Source organism: Panthera leo, chromosome C1 (assembly GCF_018350215.1).
Source record: "Panthera leo isolate Ple1 chromosome C1, P.leo_Ple1_pat1.1, whole genome shotgun sequence".
NCBI classification, from domain to species: Eukaryota; Metazoa; Chordata; class Mammalia; order Carnivora; family Felidae; genus Panthera; species Panthera leo.
In genome coordinates, this window is record NC_056686.1 from 218,976,661 (window position 1) to 218,993,897 (window position 17,237).

Here is a 17,237-nt window from a genome sequence, read left to right on the forward strand (position 1 = left end):
TGACCCACCGAGACGGGCCCACGACAGACGCCAGCACAGGCCCCGCTTTCCTAGTCAGTAGGGACGGGCCGAGGGTGGAGGTCAGGGTGGGGAGGCCTGTGGGCAGCAGAGGCCCAGACACGGGGAAGGCTGTGTGCGGGCCGAGGGGTGGCGGGAGGCGGGTGCCTGGGGAGCAGGGGGGCCGGAGGAAGCCGCGATCAGGGGCGCTCACCTACAGGTCCTGCCCCGAGTCCCGCGAGGCGAGAGGGGCTCTGACCACGGGCTGCACCGGGTACAGGCAGGGCCCTCCTGGCTTCCCCTCACTTCCGTTACGAGACGGGGTGGCCCGACGTCACTTCGTCCCGGGTGAGCCCTGGGATGGGGACACAGAGCAACCGCTCCGCAGGAGGAGGCGGGACTGAGTCACACGGCGGTGAGGGGGCGGGGGGGGGGGGGGGAGCCCGCCAGCACCTGCCGGGACAGCAAAATGCCGTGGGTAACATGAAGCCCCGTCTCCTCGGAGGGCCTCCTGGCCGGGCCCCGCAGGAGGTGACACACGAGGTACAGAGACGGCCCCAGCAGACCCACAGGCCTTCCAGGGGCCCCGTCTCGGGCGCCTGCCGCAGACAAATGGCAGCCCCCTGAGGCCCTGACTGCCCGACCGGTGACTGCGTGACCTCAGGCGGCACAAGGGCTTACTTGGCAGGTAAGGATGTCGGGGTGGGAACGGTCCCGACACTCTGCAGGGCGACGTCATCACCAGGGTCCTTACGAGAGACAAAGGACACGTGGGGACAGAAGCAGAGCTCAGCCGGGGCGAGGGGGTCCGAGAGCCAAGGGGCCGAGGCCAGGAAGCGGGGTCCCTCCGAGCCTCCGGAAGGTCCCAGCGGGCAGCACCGTGACCTCCACAGCCGGCGCAGGCCCACGGCGGCTGGTTCCAGCCCTCGGGGAGCTCGCGGGGTGGACGATGGTCCCGCCCGGGGAGGTGTGCACGGCTCGCCCCAGGGGTCAGTTTGGCGAGGGCACCAGGCAGAGTGCACGCGGGGGGCGCTGGGGCGGGGGCTGGCTGTCACAGGCACGCGTCTGAGCCCACGCCGAGAGCCCGGCTGGTGTGCTCACCCCCTCGTGCAGCGCCCACGGCCCTGCGTGCCCCTCTACCCTGTCAGCTTCCAGAAATCAACCACCTTCCGAACAGGAGGCGGCGCTGGCCTCTAAAAAGCAGGGAGGCCGTACCCGCGGGGACACAGCATGCCAGCACACGCTTCGGGGCCTGCAAACACGGAGCTCGCTCCGCCAACCGGATGCCCCGGCATCTCCGGGGAGGCGCGCCGAGGCCAGCTCCTGTCCCATCACTGCAGGGAAAGCCACTTCTTTCTCTGTCCCCCCCGTGCCCCCGCACCGTCCCCGAGGGGCACGCCTCGGCTCCAGTGAGGCTCACGGTCGAGCAGCTGTCAGCGCAGAGGGCACCTAGGGACCAAAGCCCCATTTCAAGGAGGACAAGAGAAGCCCGGGTCACTGACCCTTCAGTGTTGCCGTGGACGGCGGTGGCTGCGGGGACGCCCGCTAGATGATGCCGCTAGATGAGCAAACGTAACATTTGCCGGAAGAGAGAAAGGGGCGAACGTTAAAAAAAAAAAAAAAAAAAAAAAAGGTCTGGGGTCTTTGCAGTTACTTCCGACCAGGTAACAATGATCATTCGATTGTTGTTTTCGTAGCTGGACATGCAGTTCACAGCTGGGAACAGCCGGCAGGCGCAGGCCCGCCCTCTGCACTCAGCGCTCCGCGCCGGGGGGAGTGGCTGGCGGACTCTGAGCACCACACAGTGCAGCCCTCTCCCTTCCACCTCCTCCCGCCGCGGACAGCAGTGCCTGCCTCAGACAAATGGCTCATTTCGCCAGCTCTTTGCGCCGGGACTGGCAGCCAGCTGGAGTTCTTTCTGCATCTAAATTACACCCTCTCAGCAAGACTGTTTCCCCCTCGCGGGAGGGGCTCGTTTTAATTTCGGCTTTGGCCGGTGCGTAGCAAGCTCGTTTCGCTTTTCATTTGAACAGAAACGAGTCTATTACGTTTGTCCACTGAGAAAGCAGGCTTCACATTAAGGGCACAAATACTACGGACGGGAAATATGCGGACACCCGCCATCGGGCGCGTCTTAGCAACATGCTGGGGGCCATGTGGCCACCCCCCCCCCCCCCCGCCACCCCGTTCCTTCTACATAACGGGAAGGCGGAGAAGGGCTGCGGGGCCTCCTAGCGCCCGTGTGCGTGGGGGCAGCACCAGTGCGGGTGTTCAGGCCGAGAGACAGCGGAGAGGTCACGTCAACGTGACCAGTAGAGTGCTGTCCCACGGCCACACTAGGACACAACCTGTCCTCCTCCTCAAGGTCCAGCCCGCTGCCCTCTCCCAAAGGTGCTCTGCGGCACAGCAGCTGGGACGGGGGCCGGGGGAGAGAACTACCCATCTACTCAGAATCCTGGCCCCCCAGGTGTCCCACAAGGCGTGGCCCTCACATCGGGCACGGTTCTGTGCCGACTCCGCTAGAGGGCCTGCCGGGGCTCCGGGAGATGACCAAGAACTGTGCCCTTAGGGGCCCGGGCTCTTAGGGAGGGGGCGGTCAACAGCTCTGAGCCCCGGGCCAGGTGCACAAGACTCTGGCCCCGGACACGACTGCTGCCCCGACCTTGACTCCTCGGTGGCGAGGGCGGGAGGCGGGCAGGCAGCAGGACCGTGTGGGGCACAGGAACCCCAGGGGCAGACGCTGCAGTGGCCCCGGAGCTGCCCCCGGTGCAGGGTCGGGGGCTGGTCCGCTGCCCGGGGTCAGGTTCAGAAGAGGAGGGAGCAGAAGGGCAACCCGACCTCAGGTCAGCGTCCGGAGTTACTCCCCGAGCCCCAACACCAGGACTGGCCTGGGAGCCCAGCCGCGGACGCGCTGACCACCTGGGCCCCGGCAGAGCCCCCGACCGGCTGACGATTGGCCGTCCACGGCATCACAGGCGAGGTGCACACGCGCCCGACAAAACACCGCCTCTCCACCGCGCACGGGTGGCGGCGTCTCTAAGGCGAGGGCCCGTGAGCAGCCAGCACGGACAGGAGTCCAGGCCGAGCTTGGCCCTGACGTGAAACCAAGTCACGGGCTGCTCTCAAGTCAGGAAATCCCACAGGGGCGTCTGCCAACCTCCCCCGGGTTTCCGTCCGCAGAGGAGGCTTGGACACTTTATTTGCTGTTCGCCGGCCTGTTCACAGGAGAGGAGACGCCAGAAGCGAACCGGGTCCTCGCTCAGCACAAGGGCCGGCAGGGCGCGCACAGCCCGCGGGGCCAGACACGGACTCCACCCCGGGGCCCATCCGACACCACGTCCGTCGTGGTGCGAGGCCTGGGCCCCCGCTTCACCTCGTGCGTGTAGGATACCAAGATTAAAACGATCCTTCGGGCTCCCGATTTTTACAGAAGGGTTCAGGTCGTGCCCTCTGTGCTGCGACATTCAGAGACACGTGGTGCCTTTCGCCTGAGCGTCTTTCAGAGTCAGAGGGAGCGGGTGTCCAGCGCCAGTGACCCTCCCCTCCAGGAGTGCGGGCGGCACAGCAGGTGTCCCTCTCCTGCTCCCTGACAGAACAGGGCTCACCAGGAGCGGGGAAGCGCCTATGCCAGCCTGCTTCTGGCAGGAGCGATGCTGGACCGCGGCTCTCCGGAGGGAGCTCCTGGCTGGAAAGGACCCCGCTCTCCCTCCAGCTTGCGCCTCCACCCTACTGTCCCTGCTCCCGTGCCCCGGATCTCCCCACCAGGCCTCCAGCACCCCGACACACCGTCCTCTGAGACTGTGTCCCCCTGGCGTCCCATCCGGATCCACCAGAAGAGCCACACGCCCCGCACCCCCCGAAGCCACGCTGCTCTTCTCCGGAAGCTGAGTCGGGCGCCCCAGGGTCGGGCCCGACCTGCTGGGCCAATGCGCTCGCCCCGCCGCTGGGCCCCACGGCCGTGATCACTTCAGCACGTCCGGGGCTACGGTGCGGCGGCCGGGACGCAGGCTCCGTGGGCCTCCACTGCGGGTGGGTTCATTACCGCACTAAATATACAGAGGAAGATGCCTTTGTGGAAACTACAGGAGGGATTTTGGAAACAGTCGCTGGGCACAGCCTCATTAAAAAAATTAATTCCCCGAAACTACATAGCACTGAACAGACTGCTTCCCGGAATGCAAGTGAAGGGTGGGTCTAACCTCGAAGCTACACATTAACCCTGGAAGGAACACTTAGGAAAATCTGCTACCGTTCTTATTAAAACCATTTTTTAATTAAGAATTTCAAGCAATAGTATAGGCCAACAAAACATATATATGCATTTAAGAAAAGAGTTGACTGTGTCTCATCGGCTTCCCGTTGGAACAGCCCTTACATGAGCTGCCTTCGGTGACTTCGGGCCGGTGGTGGTGGCAGGCCAGACGACCACATCTTGCACGGAGTTTTAGGCTCTTCGGGGCTTCTGGGGAGGAGTTTCTAACAGGGTGCAGCCCAGCAGAGTCCAGGTGGGGGTCCCCGGCACAACGGGGCACCAGAATGAGCCCAGGCAGGCACTGGGAGGGCTGAGGGTGAGGGCCACTCACGTCGTGGACACGTTCCCGCCAAGTGCCCTTTCCCTTGTGAAATCCAGACGATACGAGATGCTCCCTCTCGATGGGGGTGACTGCTGCGAATCTCTGCCTCCGTTTTCGGGCTCCCGATTTCCCTAAAGCAAAGCCTCAGGTCCCCAGCTTTTATTTCCACCCAGGTATAAAACCTAGAATTACTTGGGTACATTCTTCCATTCATCGGGTCCTGACCAGCCAGCCAGGGGCTGCTGCCTACACAGCCTTCCCCGTGCAAGCCCAAATGCGTGACAGTAATTGTGGCTTTCTCTCCACCCCCACCCTGCCAACCCCCCACGTCCTGCAGATCTGCCCCAGTGTGAGCACAGACTGTGCCTTCCTACGAGAAAGCAGCTGCCGGCTGGCCCCTTTGTTCTGACATGTGCACCGCTAACGACGAGCAATCCAGAAATGGGCAACTGGGAGACAGGACCCAGAAGGACCCCAAGCCAAGTCAGGAGCCGGCAGGCTTTGGGGAAAAATGGGACTCTGGACGGACACAGTGGCTTTTGGCAAGGAAGACACGAGTTTCCTTTGTCTCTGAAATGGAAGCACCACGTGACCGGGGGGCTTCTGGCACACCTGCGTCCCCTCACCGGCTGCTCCGGCCACACACCTGTGCAGGAGCAGGGCTGGCGGAGGCAGCGGCTGCAGAGAGGACGCGAGGAGTATCTCCGACTCCCTTTAAGAAGCTCAGTGTTCGCAACCTTCTGCTTCTAAGAGCCGGTAGAACAGACAAGTCCTTGAGAGAAAAAGCAGCACTTTTTCCGTAACACAAAACTCTCCCGTCCGCGCACACGCCCGTAAGAAAAACTGCAGACAAAACCACGTTGCTGCAACACTTAGGCCCTGGTCCCCAAAGCAGCAAATATTCCGACACGGGGTATTTAAAACACAGGGTTTTATTTCAACTCTGGGGTTTTCGGGGGCGGTAAGCTTCTTTTGTGAAACGAAATGATGGGGTGCTCTGAAGTCAGGAGATCCTACAGGGGCGTCTGCCAACCCCCCCCCCCCGGGTTTCTGCCCGGAGAGGAGGCTTGGACACTGTCTGTTTGCTGTTCTCCGGCCTGTTGACAGGAGAGGAGACGCCAGAGGCGAACCGGGTCCTCGCTCAGCACAACGCCCCGGTGTGCGGGCCGGCAGGGCACGCACAGCCCGCGGGGCCAGACGCGGACTCCGGCCGGTGCTGCCGGTGCTGTCGCACGAGCTGGGAAGGGCGCGTCCGCGTGTGCCGAGCCGGCTCCCACCCGAGCCCGACCGCACAGCGGAGCCCGCCACCAGCTGGGATGCAGCGGCGCGATGCGGAGGCCGGCGTGGCGAGCGGGCTCGCTAGGGCCGAGACACCAGGGGCGGCCAAGGTAATTAAAGATGTTTTTCTTTTCCTTCCTCCTCTCCTTGATGGTCTGAGGCACGTCGTCCAGAAAACGCCCACAACTGGCCCCGTGCCCTTCAGAGCGGCGACGAAGGCGGCGTTTCTCAGGGGACCGCGAAGCTTCGACACCGAGGTCTGACTCCAAGTCACATGCTGCTGGGAAACTTAATTTTCAGTTGTTAACCCCCTCCCACCCCCATGAAAGGGAAGGTGGGAAGGGGAAAGGAAGGACAGAGGAGAGGTGAGGGAGCAGGGGAGGAGGGGAGGGCAGTAGGGGAGAAGGCAGGGGAAGGAGAGGAGAGGTGTGAGGAGGGGGGGAGAGGAAAGCAGAGAAGGGGAGGGGCGGGGAGGGAGAGGGGTAGATGGAGGGAGGGCGGAGGAGGGGAGAGATGAGGGGAAGACAGAGGCAGGGAGGGGAAGTGAGGGGAAAGGAGGGAAGGGAAAAGAAGGAAGAAAAGGAGGGGAGCAGGAGGGGAAGGAGGGGGAAGGGCAGGAGAGCAGATCTCTGGCCACCAGGCCCAAAGGGCACTGCCTAGGCTCCAGTCCCGGGATGGCAGGCCGTGTGCCCGCCGAGCACCGGAGGGGTGGGCGGGGCTGGACGGGTGGGAGGGGTGCCAGGAGCCGGACGTTAACTTGCACGTCACGTCAGTCTCCCGCGTCTCAAAGGTGGCAGGTGGCCGGGGTGCAGCTCCGAGGAGGGAGCCCTGGGTTCAACGGGATCCACGACTTGCACCTGCCCCACGGCGGCCCTGACGCGCGGAACTCTACAACGAGCCTGCAAGAAGTTTTCCACGTCTCAGTGGAGAAGTGGGATTTTCCCTTTGCATGTTCGTTTCTGAAGACAACACAGAGTTCGTTGCTTTGCTTTCGGAGGAATTACAACGATGGTCCTCCTGTGTGTCTCCTGACATGTCTTTTAGAAGAAACAGGTGGTTCTAGAAGCAGGCGGTGATTTCTTCCCTGCCTGTTTCCTGTGCCCCCTGCAGTAGCCAGACGGCCGGTCAGACGGCCGGTCAGACGGCTAAGTGCCTCAGGGGCCCTCTGTGTCCTCGCCTCTGACTGAATAAACCAAATGCATCAAAGCTCACGGTCGGTGAAGCAGGCAGACACGTGTGTGCACGTACATGTATGTGATGTGTGCGTGTGCAGACGTGTGACGGAGGCAAATGCCACGGAAACAGTTTTATTTTTATTTCTTGAAGTGTGAAGACAGGTACAAAATCTGCATGACACTGAACACGGCTGCAATGAAAGGGAATTCTTCTAGTAACATCTAGTAACATCTGGTCTTTAATAGCAGATTTATTTCCCCGGTGATAATTCTGGATCATTCCCAAAGCTACAAGATTCCCGCCTTCCAAACACTAGAGGCTCCCGGTCCCCCAGCAGCTACACTACAGGCGGCCTGGTTCCGGCTCACCCACCCCTCCCCCCGAGTAGGCTGCAGGGACCCCACGAGTGAGGCAGACCGGAAGTGTCCTCGTCATCGCGATGCAGTCCACGGAGGAGGGTCCGTCACTTCAGCCAGATCCACTTGTCCCCCACGTCCGCATTGTACCCGGGGCAGTACTTGCGTCCTGGCAGCTGTGGGAGGGAAAGCCACGGTCACATGCTTTACAAGGAACACGGAGCCCCCGGCTCACCCGCCCGAGAGCTTGTTCGAGTCCGAGCTTCCTCGGCAGGACCAGGGGGCCCGCCCCATGACGGGTGCTGCTCCAAGGGGAGTCACACAGGCCCCCGGTGAGAGCTCGGCCGGCTGGCATGCTCCGGCAACCAGCAGACCTGGGGGCGGCCTCTGGCTGGCTTTGACGGCCATGATTTAAAAACACGGTGACACTGCAAAACCTGCCAATGAAATCACACCTCCGGGGGGCACAGTCTGGACCAGCACACTCTCGTGAGTCCTCGGGTGAGGCTAACGCGGGGCCCTCCGCCCTCCGCCACCTATGTGGGCAGGTTAAGGAAGCGGGTGAACCGTCAGGCCCGACCTCAGTGGGAACCTCCAGGAGCAGGGGTGGGGGAGCGGCTGGACCCAGGAGGGCTGTTTGTCGGGGGAGCAACGGGGCCGGGAGGAGGGAGGTCTCCTGCCGGCCCGCCCGCCGTGTACCCGAGGGAAGTCAGGGGCACAGACGGGGGATGCAGGGCAGAGAGACCGTGCCACGCAGACGCGAGCCCAGCCCCGCGGGCAAAGGAGTCTGCATCGAGACGAGGGCTCGCCGGCCCTGAGTGGCCACAAAAGGCAGTACCAGCCACAGGGTGGCCTCGCGACGGAGCTGCGTGTGGCTCACCCAGACCCGAGGGACGCGCTGCGCAGGCAGGGAAACACTCAGATACAGCATGTTTTTCAAGTTACGTAAATGGGAACAAAATACTGAATTTTCTTTTTCATATTTTCACATTGATGTGGAAAGATCTGTACACGCTACATGCAAAACTCTTCCAAATTTTGCACATAGTACTGAAGTATTAAAAAATAAATAAGCCACAGGCACCTGGGTGGTTCAGTTGGTTAAGTGTCTGACTCTTGGTTTTGGCTCAGGTCACAATGTCACGGTTCGGGAGTTCGAGCCTGACACGCTATGGGCATGGGGCCTGCCTGGGATTCTCTCTCCTCCTCTCTCTCTGCCCCTCCTGTGATCACTCTCACGCTCAAAATAAACTTAAAAAAATAAACTAAAATAAATCAGTCTTTCCTTTATCCTGATCAGCAAAAGGCATCCACCTGCAGCCACAGCGAGGGGAACCACTGAGGGGCATGTGGGCAGCGTGTCCGTGAAGGCCCTGAACGCCACTCCCAAGGCCAGACAGCCCTGACGACCAGCTCTGAGGCCCCCGGCCCACGTTCTCTCCTGGCTACCGGAGCCTCAGGTTTGCGGGGGGATTCTGTAGCGGCCGCGGAGGTCCGGCCACCGGGGCACTGGCGGGAGGGGTGAGCAGGGAGCTGGCACACAGGTAGAGGAGACACGCGTGGGCCATCTCTACTTCCAGGCCCGGGGTACCCTGCTAACGGGGCCCTACCCAGGTGCCACGAGCACTCCGGGAACACAAGAGGAAAACAAAGGACAAGACCCAGCTCTCCAGGAGTTGAGAGTCTTGGGGGCAGACTGGCAAGGGAGCACGCGCGACACGCCCACAGCCCACGGCGGCGCTGCGGGCCAGCCCGGCGCGGAGAACGGGGGACACCCCGGGGAGAGGCGGGCGCCCGGGGCCGCTGTGCGAGCTACGGGACTCGGAAGCGGCAGGAAGAGGTGAGCTCTTCTGCTCTCTGGTTCCGACAAGCGCTTGGGTGTAAGGTGGTCGCTGGGCCGGAGCAGGTGCAGGAGTGCCGCGGGCGAGGGCCACGGGGACCGACACCGTTCTGGCCTCCTTGGGCCCGAAGGGCTCAAGGTCCTGGGTAAATAGAGAGGAGCAGGGGGAGGACAGGCGACGTCCCCGGGGAAGGGGGCCCCCGCCGGGCTGTGGACACCGCACGGGAGCAGCCCCGGGCACCTCGTGGAGATGGTGTGGGGCCCTGGAAGGCTGGGTCCGAGGCTCCAGAGACAGGGCCGTGCGGAGATCCGCGGGCAGGCCCCCGCCACCCAGCAGGCGGCCCACGGAGGGCAAGAACAGGGAGGGAGGGCAGGCCGGGCGCCATCCGGAAACACCCAGCAAACGGCCGTCCGGGCACCAAGCCGCAGCAGGAAAGGAGCGCGCACCTGCCGGAAGACGGCCTCTCTCTGAGCACCCGCCGCAGCGCCACAGGCGAACAACACAACGCTGGCGTCTCCGCGCAAGAGCGCTGAGGCTCTGACCCGCCCGACCCTGCGGCAACCCGCGCGGCTGAGCCCCCGGGTTTCTGAGGTCAAGGTGTCCTTCGTGCTGGCGTCTGCCACACGGGCCCTCATGGCAGCACCTGCTGAGGACAGGCTGGGCAGGCGACAGCTGGCTCTGTCCTCCTCTTCGCAAATCCAATTTCCCACCACGGAGCAAATAAAAACTAGCAGCACGTCAAACCTGCCGAGTCCGGCCAGGATCTACTAACTGCCCCGTGAAGCCTGCTCCCTGGACATCTCAGGGCGCTGTTTCACTGGCCTTTGATTCCAGAGCCTCAGGGTCCCCTTCCAGTGCACGTAAGCCAACAGAGACCCCAGGGAGGGTTTCCATCCGGAACATTTCACACCGCGCGGGCACAAGATAAGCTGCTTACACGTTACTTCATAGCTGCGTCTGCTCATTTAAATCAACCTGCAAACCAGCAGAACCCAGTTCACATTCGTCATGTGAGAAAACACAGCCCCGCAGCGACACCGCTCAGGAACCGACACCAGAGCGACACCTCCCCGGGCCCGGCCACCCCTTAGAGCACACGGGCTTGTAGGTGCGCATCCCCGGATGAGGGCCACCCCCTCGGTGACGGGGCCGCTAGCCGGGACTACTCTGTAGACAGGAGCCGCCCAGCGCCTCCCGAGTATAAGCGTCCAGCCTGTACGGGACAAATGACCACCTATCTTCCTCAAGCCGCTGATGTTCCGGTTTGTTTTCTGGTTCTCCCAGCTGAACTTACTTCTGGTCTTAGTTTGTTCTTCGTGCACGGGAAAGTATCTTAGAAGAAATTTTGACTAGCGGAAGGCCCCCTCTTCACCCTGAAAACATCCCATGAAGCGTTACATGTGAAGTGTGGGGGGCCACCTGCTGACCGGGCCTGAGGACCACTGCGTGTGCACGGGGCGAGGGAGGGAGGAAGGCGGCCTAGGAACTCAAGCCTTCAGCGCTCCCTCTCCGAAATTCCACGTGGGACATGTGAGCTGAGGATAATCTTGCACGCACCTGTCCTCTGAAGTCACGGCGCTGTGCCGGTTTAATACTCTCAGGAATTTGTTTCCCCACCTTTTCCATTTACCATTAAAAATCAAAAAGTTTAGGGGCGCCTGAGCGGGGGGCTCAGTCGGTTAAGCATCCGATTTGATCTCGGCTCAGGCCATGATCTCAAGGTTCCTGAGATCAAGCCCCACGTCAGGCCCTGCGCTGACAGCGCAGAACCTGCTTGGAATCCTCTGTCCCTGCCCCTCTCCTGCTCATGTGTGCACGCGTGCTCTCTCTCAAAATACACATTAAAAAAAAAAAAATCAAAAAGTGAATTTCCTTAAGAAAACACTGCAGCAAACCACAAACACAAACTCTTCCAGAAAAGTGGCCAAGCTGCCTGGTGCCCGATATCGTGGTGAGTGGCTCTCACCACGGCCCACCCCTGGGGCTCTCCGTGATGAGTGGGCTCAGTGCCCCCGTAAACCTGGCGATCGGGGCTGGGCACTGGGAAGAGCCAGGAACAAGCAGGAGGCTCGGGTGAGTGGCACAGAGAGGGCACTGATGTCCCGGAGGAGGCGGGAGGGTGGCCTTCCACCCGAGCTCCCCCTGGGCAGCCCTCCTCGGGGTGTCGGGGGGCGCACAGCCTCGCAGTCCAGAGACCGAGGACGTGGGCATCCGAGGCTGTCCGCAGCTCAGTGGTTTCCTCCCCAGGCCCAGGTCTTGTTCCCACTGGCATCATCTTGATTGGCACGGAAGAGATGGGAAAAGACACGAATACCAAAGTACGTATTTGCAAAATCATTCCCGATTTCCCCAAATTATTTAATTGTGCAAAATCTGCGTGTCAGAGGGTCGTGTGTAATTTAAACTAACATTTATAACGGTGGGAACTGTGAGATCCCTGATCCTCCTGGCAAACAGCACACGACAGCTTACTGGACAGCCCCCCACACACACACACACACGCACGCTCGCACACACACGTATGCACACACAAGGCACGTACACACACGCACACGCACGCATACACTTGCACGCACACGTGTACGCACACACGCATGCATATACGCACGCAGGCACACGCACGTACACACACACGCGCGTGCACGCACACAGGCACAAAAGTACGCACACACGCGTGCACTGCTAGCACACGACCCCTGGAAGGGGACGTTCAAAAGAAACTTCTCACAGGCTGCCTCTTAGGGGCCCAGGGGCCGGGGCCAAGGAGGGAGAGCTGAGCTAACTGCACACTCCACGCCTTCTGAAGCTCATAGCACACGCAGTCCTTTCTCTTCTCTCTCTAAAAGAAAGGCTAAGTAGCCCAGGGATAAACAGCTAGAGTGTGCACGGCACTAGGATCCGAACCCACGTCTTCCGGCTCCGACTCCGTTCCCACTCACTAGGCCACCGGCCACAACTGCCTCCCGTGTGCAGCCCGTGGGCCAACCTGCTCCGTGAGGCTTTCCTGGAGAGAAACCATCTTCGACGCGTGCCTCCAGGTTTCCGTGTTTCAGGTACACTTGTAGAAGGGGGGCTGCTCACTCGAGGGCACACAAACGGTGAGCAGACGGATGCTGACACAGCACTCAGCAGGCGCGGAAGCCACCGGCCCAGATTGTGACGCCGCTGCTTGCCCCGCGGGGGCGATTCTGGGCTTCCACGTGTCCTTGTGCACTTAACACAGGCCGCGGGCCCAGTGCCGGGGACGGCCTAGTGCCGGGACCCGAAGACCACCTCCAGCCTGACGACTGTGCTCGGGGAAAACAAGGTTTGGCTGGAAGTCGGTCATGCCGCTTGTCTGCAGACTGACTGTGGCGCCTCTATGCCCAGAGAGGGGCCGGGTGAGCGGCCGTATGTGCCCAGGAGAGGGGGGCAGTGAAGGTACGTGCCCGAGAGAGGGGCCGGGTGAGGGGCCCGGTGAGCGGCCATATGTGCTCTGCCACTGAGGATGGACCACGTGAGAGCCACCGGACCAATTCACACCAGGACAGACAGGTCAGGGTGGCTAGCATCTGTGGGCAGAGAGCCAGAAGGGAGGCCCCGGGCGAGGAAAGAGGCTCATCGCAGTGACCCACTGGGTCTGCGGCTGGGCACGTCCGTGCACGCGTGAGATGACGCTCCCGGAGGCAGGCAGAGGGCCACCCGAGGGAAAGAGCATTTCTGCAAGGTGCTCCCTCAGGCCGTGAGTGACTGAGCTCCAGGCAGCCAAGGCCCGCCACGCCCACGTATCGGGCTAATCCTTCCCTAGAAGTCAGGCTACCTGAGACTCACCAAAAAGCTAAGGTATCAAACCCCAAAAGCTTGTTAAACTGATTTGCAGTCACCTCCGGTTGGCAGAGTAAACGTTCTAACACTCTTCAGAGGAATAAAACAAAATCCAGTACTCAAAAACGTAGAACTAACAACACAGAGCAACCAATGAAAAGTCTCTAGACACGTGAAGGGGAAAATGTAACTTGGGGCGCCTGGTGGCTCAGTCGGTTGAGAGTCTGAATCTTGGTTGCGGCTCAGGTTGTGATCTCCCGGTTTGTGAGTTCAAGCCCCGTATCGGGCTCTGTGCTGCAAGGTGGAGTCTGCTTGGAATTCTCTCTCTCCTTCTCTCTGCCCCTCCCCGCTTGCTCTCTCTCAAATATAAACAGAAAGAAGGAAAGAAAGAAAGAAAGAAAGAAAGAAAGAAAGAAAGAAAGAAAGAAAGAAAGAAGAAAGAAAGAAAGAAAAAGAAAGAAAAAGAAAAAAACATAACCTGTAACCAGGGGAAAACAAATTAGGGGCGAAAACAAATTAGGCTCAGACAAATCGTCAGACAATGACGATGACGGATTACGAAACAAGACCGTTAAAACAGCTATGATAAAAATATTCAACCTCCTGAAGGAATTAAATGAAAAATGAAAATAATGAGAAAACTAGAAAACATAAAAAGAAACAAATAAAAATCCTAGGGTTAAAAGAAAATAGGATTTCTGAAATAAGATTCCACCTGACGGGGGTGGTGGTCACAGCAGCGTGCGGCTCAGATGTCCCCACCGCCCCCGTGCCGACCCTATGGTCCACCACCCCATTCGCACCGAGGCCACGCCCTGGTAAAGCGCTCGGCCCTCAGCTCAGAGCCACAGAGGGTCCAGGCCAGCCCGTCTGTGGGGGCCGTGGGACTCTCCCTCGTCCACCTGGCCAGGTCCATCCTGCACGGCTGCTACACCACGCTCCTCCCGTCCCTCTCCGGTGACGGACGGCACGCAGCGGAGGACTAAAGGCTCCCCCTGCAGCTCGCATCTCTCCCCTTTACTCCTCACGGGTGTCTCCCAACAGTCTGGGCAATTTAATCCCATCTTGGCTTCTGTTCCTCGGAGGGCCCAAACGAACACAAGGGAACTGGCAGCGTGTCTCACACACACGAGGAAACGGGGAACCGAAAGTAAGGCACAGAGACAAAAAGGCCCAAAACAGAATCTCGGTGACCTCTGGGTCACCGTCAAGTCGGACAACGTCTGTGCACGGAGCCCCAGAAGGGGTGAGAAACAACACCCGGGGCAACAGCGCCCAAGCGTGCTCACAGATGCTACGGAGACCGAGAGAGCGCCGCGCACAGGCGGGACACGACGGCTCGCGGAGGCGCGTCGTGACGAAGTGGCTGGGAAGCGGTGACAAAGACAGAGAGCAAGAGGCACAAGGGCCGCGGGCAAGCAGGACCTCACACTCGTCCACGGAAGCCGTGTGGCCAGGATCCACGGGGCCTCAGCGGGTGGGGGGGGGGGGACGCGCGCCAACCCGGGATTCTTCTCCGGGCGCCCGTGTCTGTGAAACTGCAGCTGAAGCTGGTTCTTCTCGTTCTTCAAGCAAGAGCTCACAGGACGCGCTGCCAGCAGACCCCTGCTGTAAGCAGCAGCGACGGAGGCGGCTCAGGCCACACGAGAGAGCCGCCAGACGGAGGCCTGGGACCGCAGAGCGCGAGCGCGCCAGAGAAGGGAGCGACGGGGCGGGTGGCGGGTCACGAGGAACCTCTCACTTGTTTCACAGAGAACTGACCGTTTGAAGCTGAAACAACGGCAACAGGTCACGAGCTACCGACACGGGTAACGTGAAATGCAGGGGAGCAACCCGGCAGAGGCGGGAGGAGCTGGGCGGGAGGCGCCCCCGTGAGGCGCCTGCGTTCCGCGTGGCCTGGCAGGACAGGACGGGCCGCTCGCGGGCAGCCGGTGGCGAGGGACAGGCGTGCGCTGGAGCGGCCCGGAGCGGTCATTAACGGTGAGACGGGTGTAGCCTTTGAGTCAACAGCGGAAATAAAACAGAAGTATAGACCATTACCAACCAAGCCAAAAGCAGCAGGAAAAGAGAAAACGATGCAAATCTGACCCTCACGTGCTACAGCGTCGACGCGTGGCGCTGGAGAGCAGGTTCCCAGCAGGAAGAGACCTCGCCTCTCCCCAGTCGCTCACTGCGCGGCCCTCTCTGGGCCAGGCTCCGGCTCCTGCAGCCCTGCTTCCCCCTCCCTCCCCCCCAGGCCTGCTCCATCACCACCTCCCGGGAAGGAAGTGCCCTGGCCCCCGTCTGTGACAGAGACTAGAACGCTGGTGCTCGGGGGAACAGAGCCGGCCCCACCTCCCGCACAGGCACCTCCCCGAGGGAGCAGCTGACGACTGGCTGTCCGGGCCTCTGCCTCTTCTTCGCTCCTGCTCTTCTGGGGTGCCTCCCCGGGCCGCTCTTCCTCCCCGGCTCCTGCCCCTCTCTCCACGAGCCCTCCCTGTCCCCTGGGAGCCCCTGCACCCGTCCGCAGACTCTCCTCCTGGCACTCGTCTCAAAGCGACGCCCAGGGCAGTCACCGGCCTACTTATCGACGCCAGCGATGATCACCGAGTCCCGCCGCCGGCACCGCCTCACACGTCCCGACGCCACGAGGGGCAGGCGGGCGCCGTCCCTGCTTGACAAGATGTTACGTGACCTGCCCGAGCCGCCGGGCTGCAAGCGGCAGGCTAGAACCGCGGGTCTCAAGTCCAGGATCATCTTCCGGGACACCGAGAGCGGGTTAGCAGACAGGAAGTCCTCCCCGCTGCTAACTCTGGAAAATGATATAGTAGCTTTGTCTCTCTTGACCACATGCTGCCTTTCCTGAGTTTTACCAAATTCCATTCACTCCCTCCGATTTATTGTTTATCTGCCAGTCCTGGTGTATCATGCTGTGCCGCTTAAGTTTCTAGAATAGAGACGCCTGGGTGTGTGTCGGGGCACGGTCCCCGCTCCACGCTGGCCTCGGAGGGTGGACGCCCAGGCTTTCCCACCTCCTCTCGTGTTTCCTGCAGAGTCCGGTCGGGAACCCTGGCTCTCAGCGGTCACCGCGGGGCGCTCACTGAGGCTCACAGTCTCTTAGCGGCTCTCCAGAGAACTAGAACACAGGCAGGAGGAATTCTGGCCTCAAATCCTTTGTTGTATTACTGTCGGGAGGTGAATTTTTTTAAAAGGATCAAATGAAGCCCTCCTTGTATTGGACCCGCCTCACCCCACGAAAGCCGGGACGTGGGTTATACCGGCTATGACGGACTCTGCTCTTTCCAGATGCTCTGCCGGCTCGGTAAGTCTGGAGTGACCCCGGGATTCCAACTTCCGATCTCTGCTTCCCATTATTACGTAGAAATGCTAATGGACTCTAAGAATTTTTCATTAATTTCAAAGAGCGTGGCAGAAATTATTTTAGAGTCACTTCTCTGATATACAATCTCCCTGATTTTCCATTACTGATAAGCATAAATCAAGGATGAAACTCTGAAATCAACTCCCCCCTCAAAATCTCATTTTATCAAAGACAATTTTCAAAAGCCATCTTTTGAAGAACAAGTGCCTTCTATCTTTAGCACAAACACCACAGCCTGTTACAAACACATCCACACTCAGCGGCCAAATCCACTGCCAGAAGCACCACAGAATCGTGTGTTTGCAAGGACTCGCGTGAGCAGTGAGTGGAAAAGGCCCTAACTCAAGCACTCGCTTAAATACCTGAAAACAGTATTCTTTCTAGACACCCTAAAACGAAAGTATCGACTGAGCGCACCGCCAAGTCCGGGCGCCCGGGCTTTGTCAGGCTGCGTGCTAAGGCGTCTCCCCGTGACCTGCCGCCAGCAGAGCCTCGGATAACGCGTGACAATCCGCAGTTTCACTCAGAGGAAAGCACCTGGTGAAAAGCCCGCCTCGTGCACTCGCGGTCTTCTCCGGGGGACACGTGTTATGCTCACACGCGGGATTCGAAGTCGCGGGGCGCGCGGACCGATGCGGAGTCTCGGGGACGCGCTCTCCGGGCAGCGTGCGCAGGGGCACTCGCAGCGCACGTCTCGGTGCGTCTTCCAGCCCCGACGGGCGAAGGGCAGGCTGGAGAGCACTCCACGCGCTCAACTAAACAACGTCCACGCTGAGAATCTGCACTCGGACACAGACACACGCAGCAGATTAAGTTCTAACCGAGGCTTACGCGCCGAGAGGAAGCGCGG

At 60.6% G+C, this 17,237-nt stretch overlaps 1 protein-coding gene across 1 annotated transcript in view; it reads right to left on the minus strand.

Moving 5' to 3' along the window:
• Nucleotides 1-7,149: 7,149 nt before the first annotated feature.
• Nucleotides 7,150-17,237, minus strand: part of NDUFA10 (NADH:ubiquinone oxidoreductase subunit A10) — a 51,711-nt gene continuing 41,623 nt past the window's right edge. Inside the window, exon 10 of the mRNA XM_042950754.1 lies at nucleotides 7,150-7,557. Within this exon, the coding sequence (XP_042806688.1) occupies nucleotides 7,489-7,557 (69 nt within the window). The 3' untranslated portion in view covers nucleotides 7,150-7,488. The remainder of the gene's footprint in view (nucleotides 7,558-17,237) is intronic.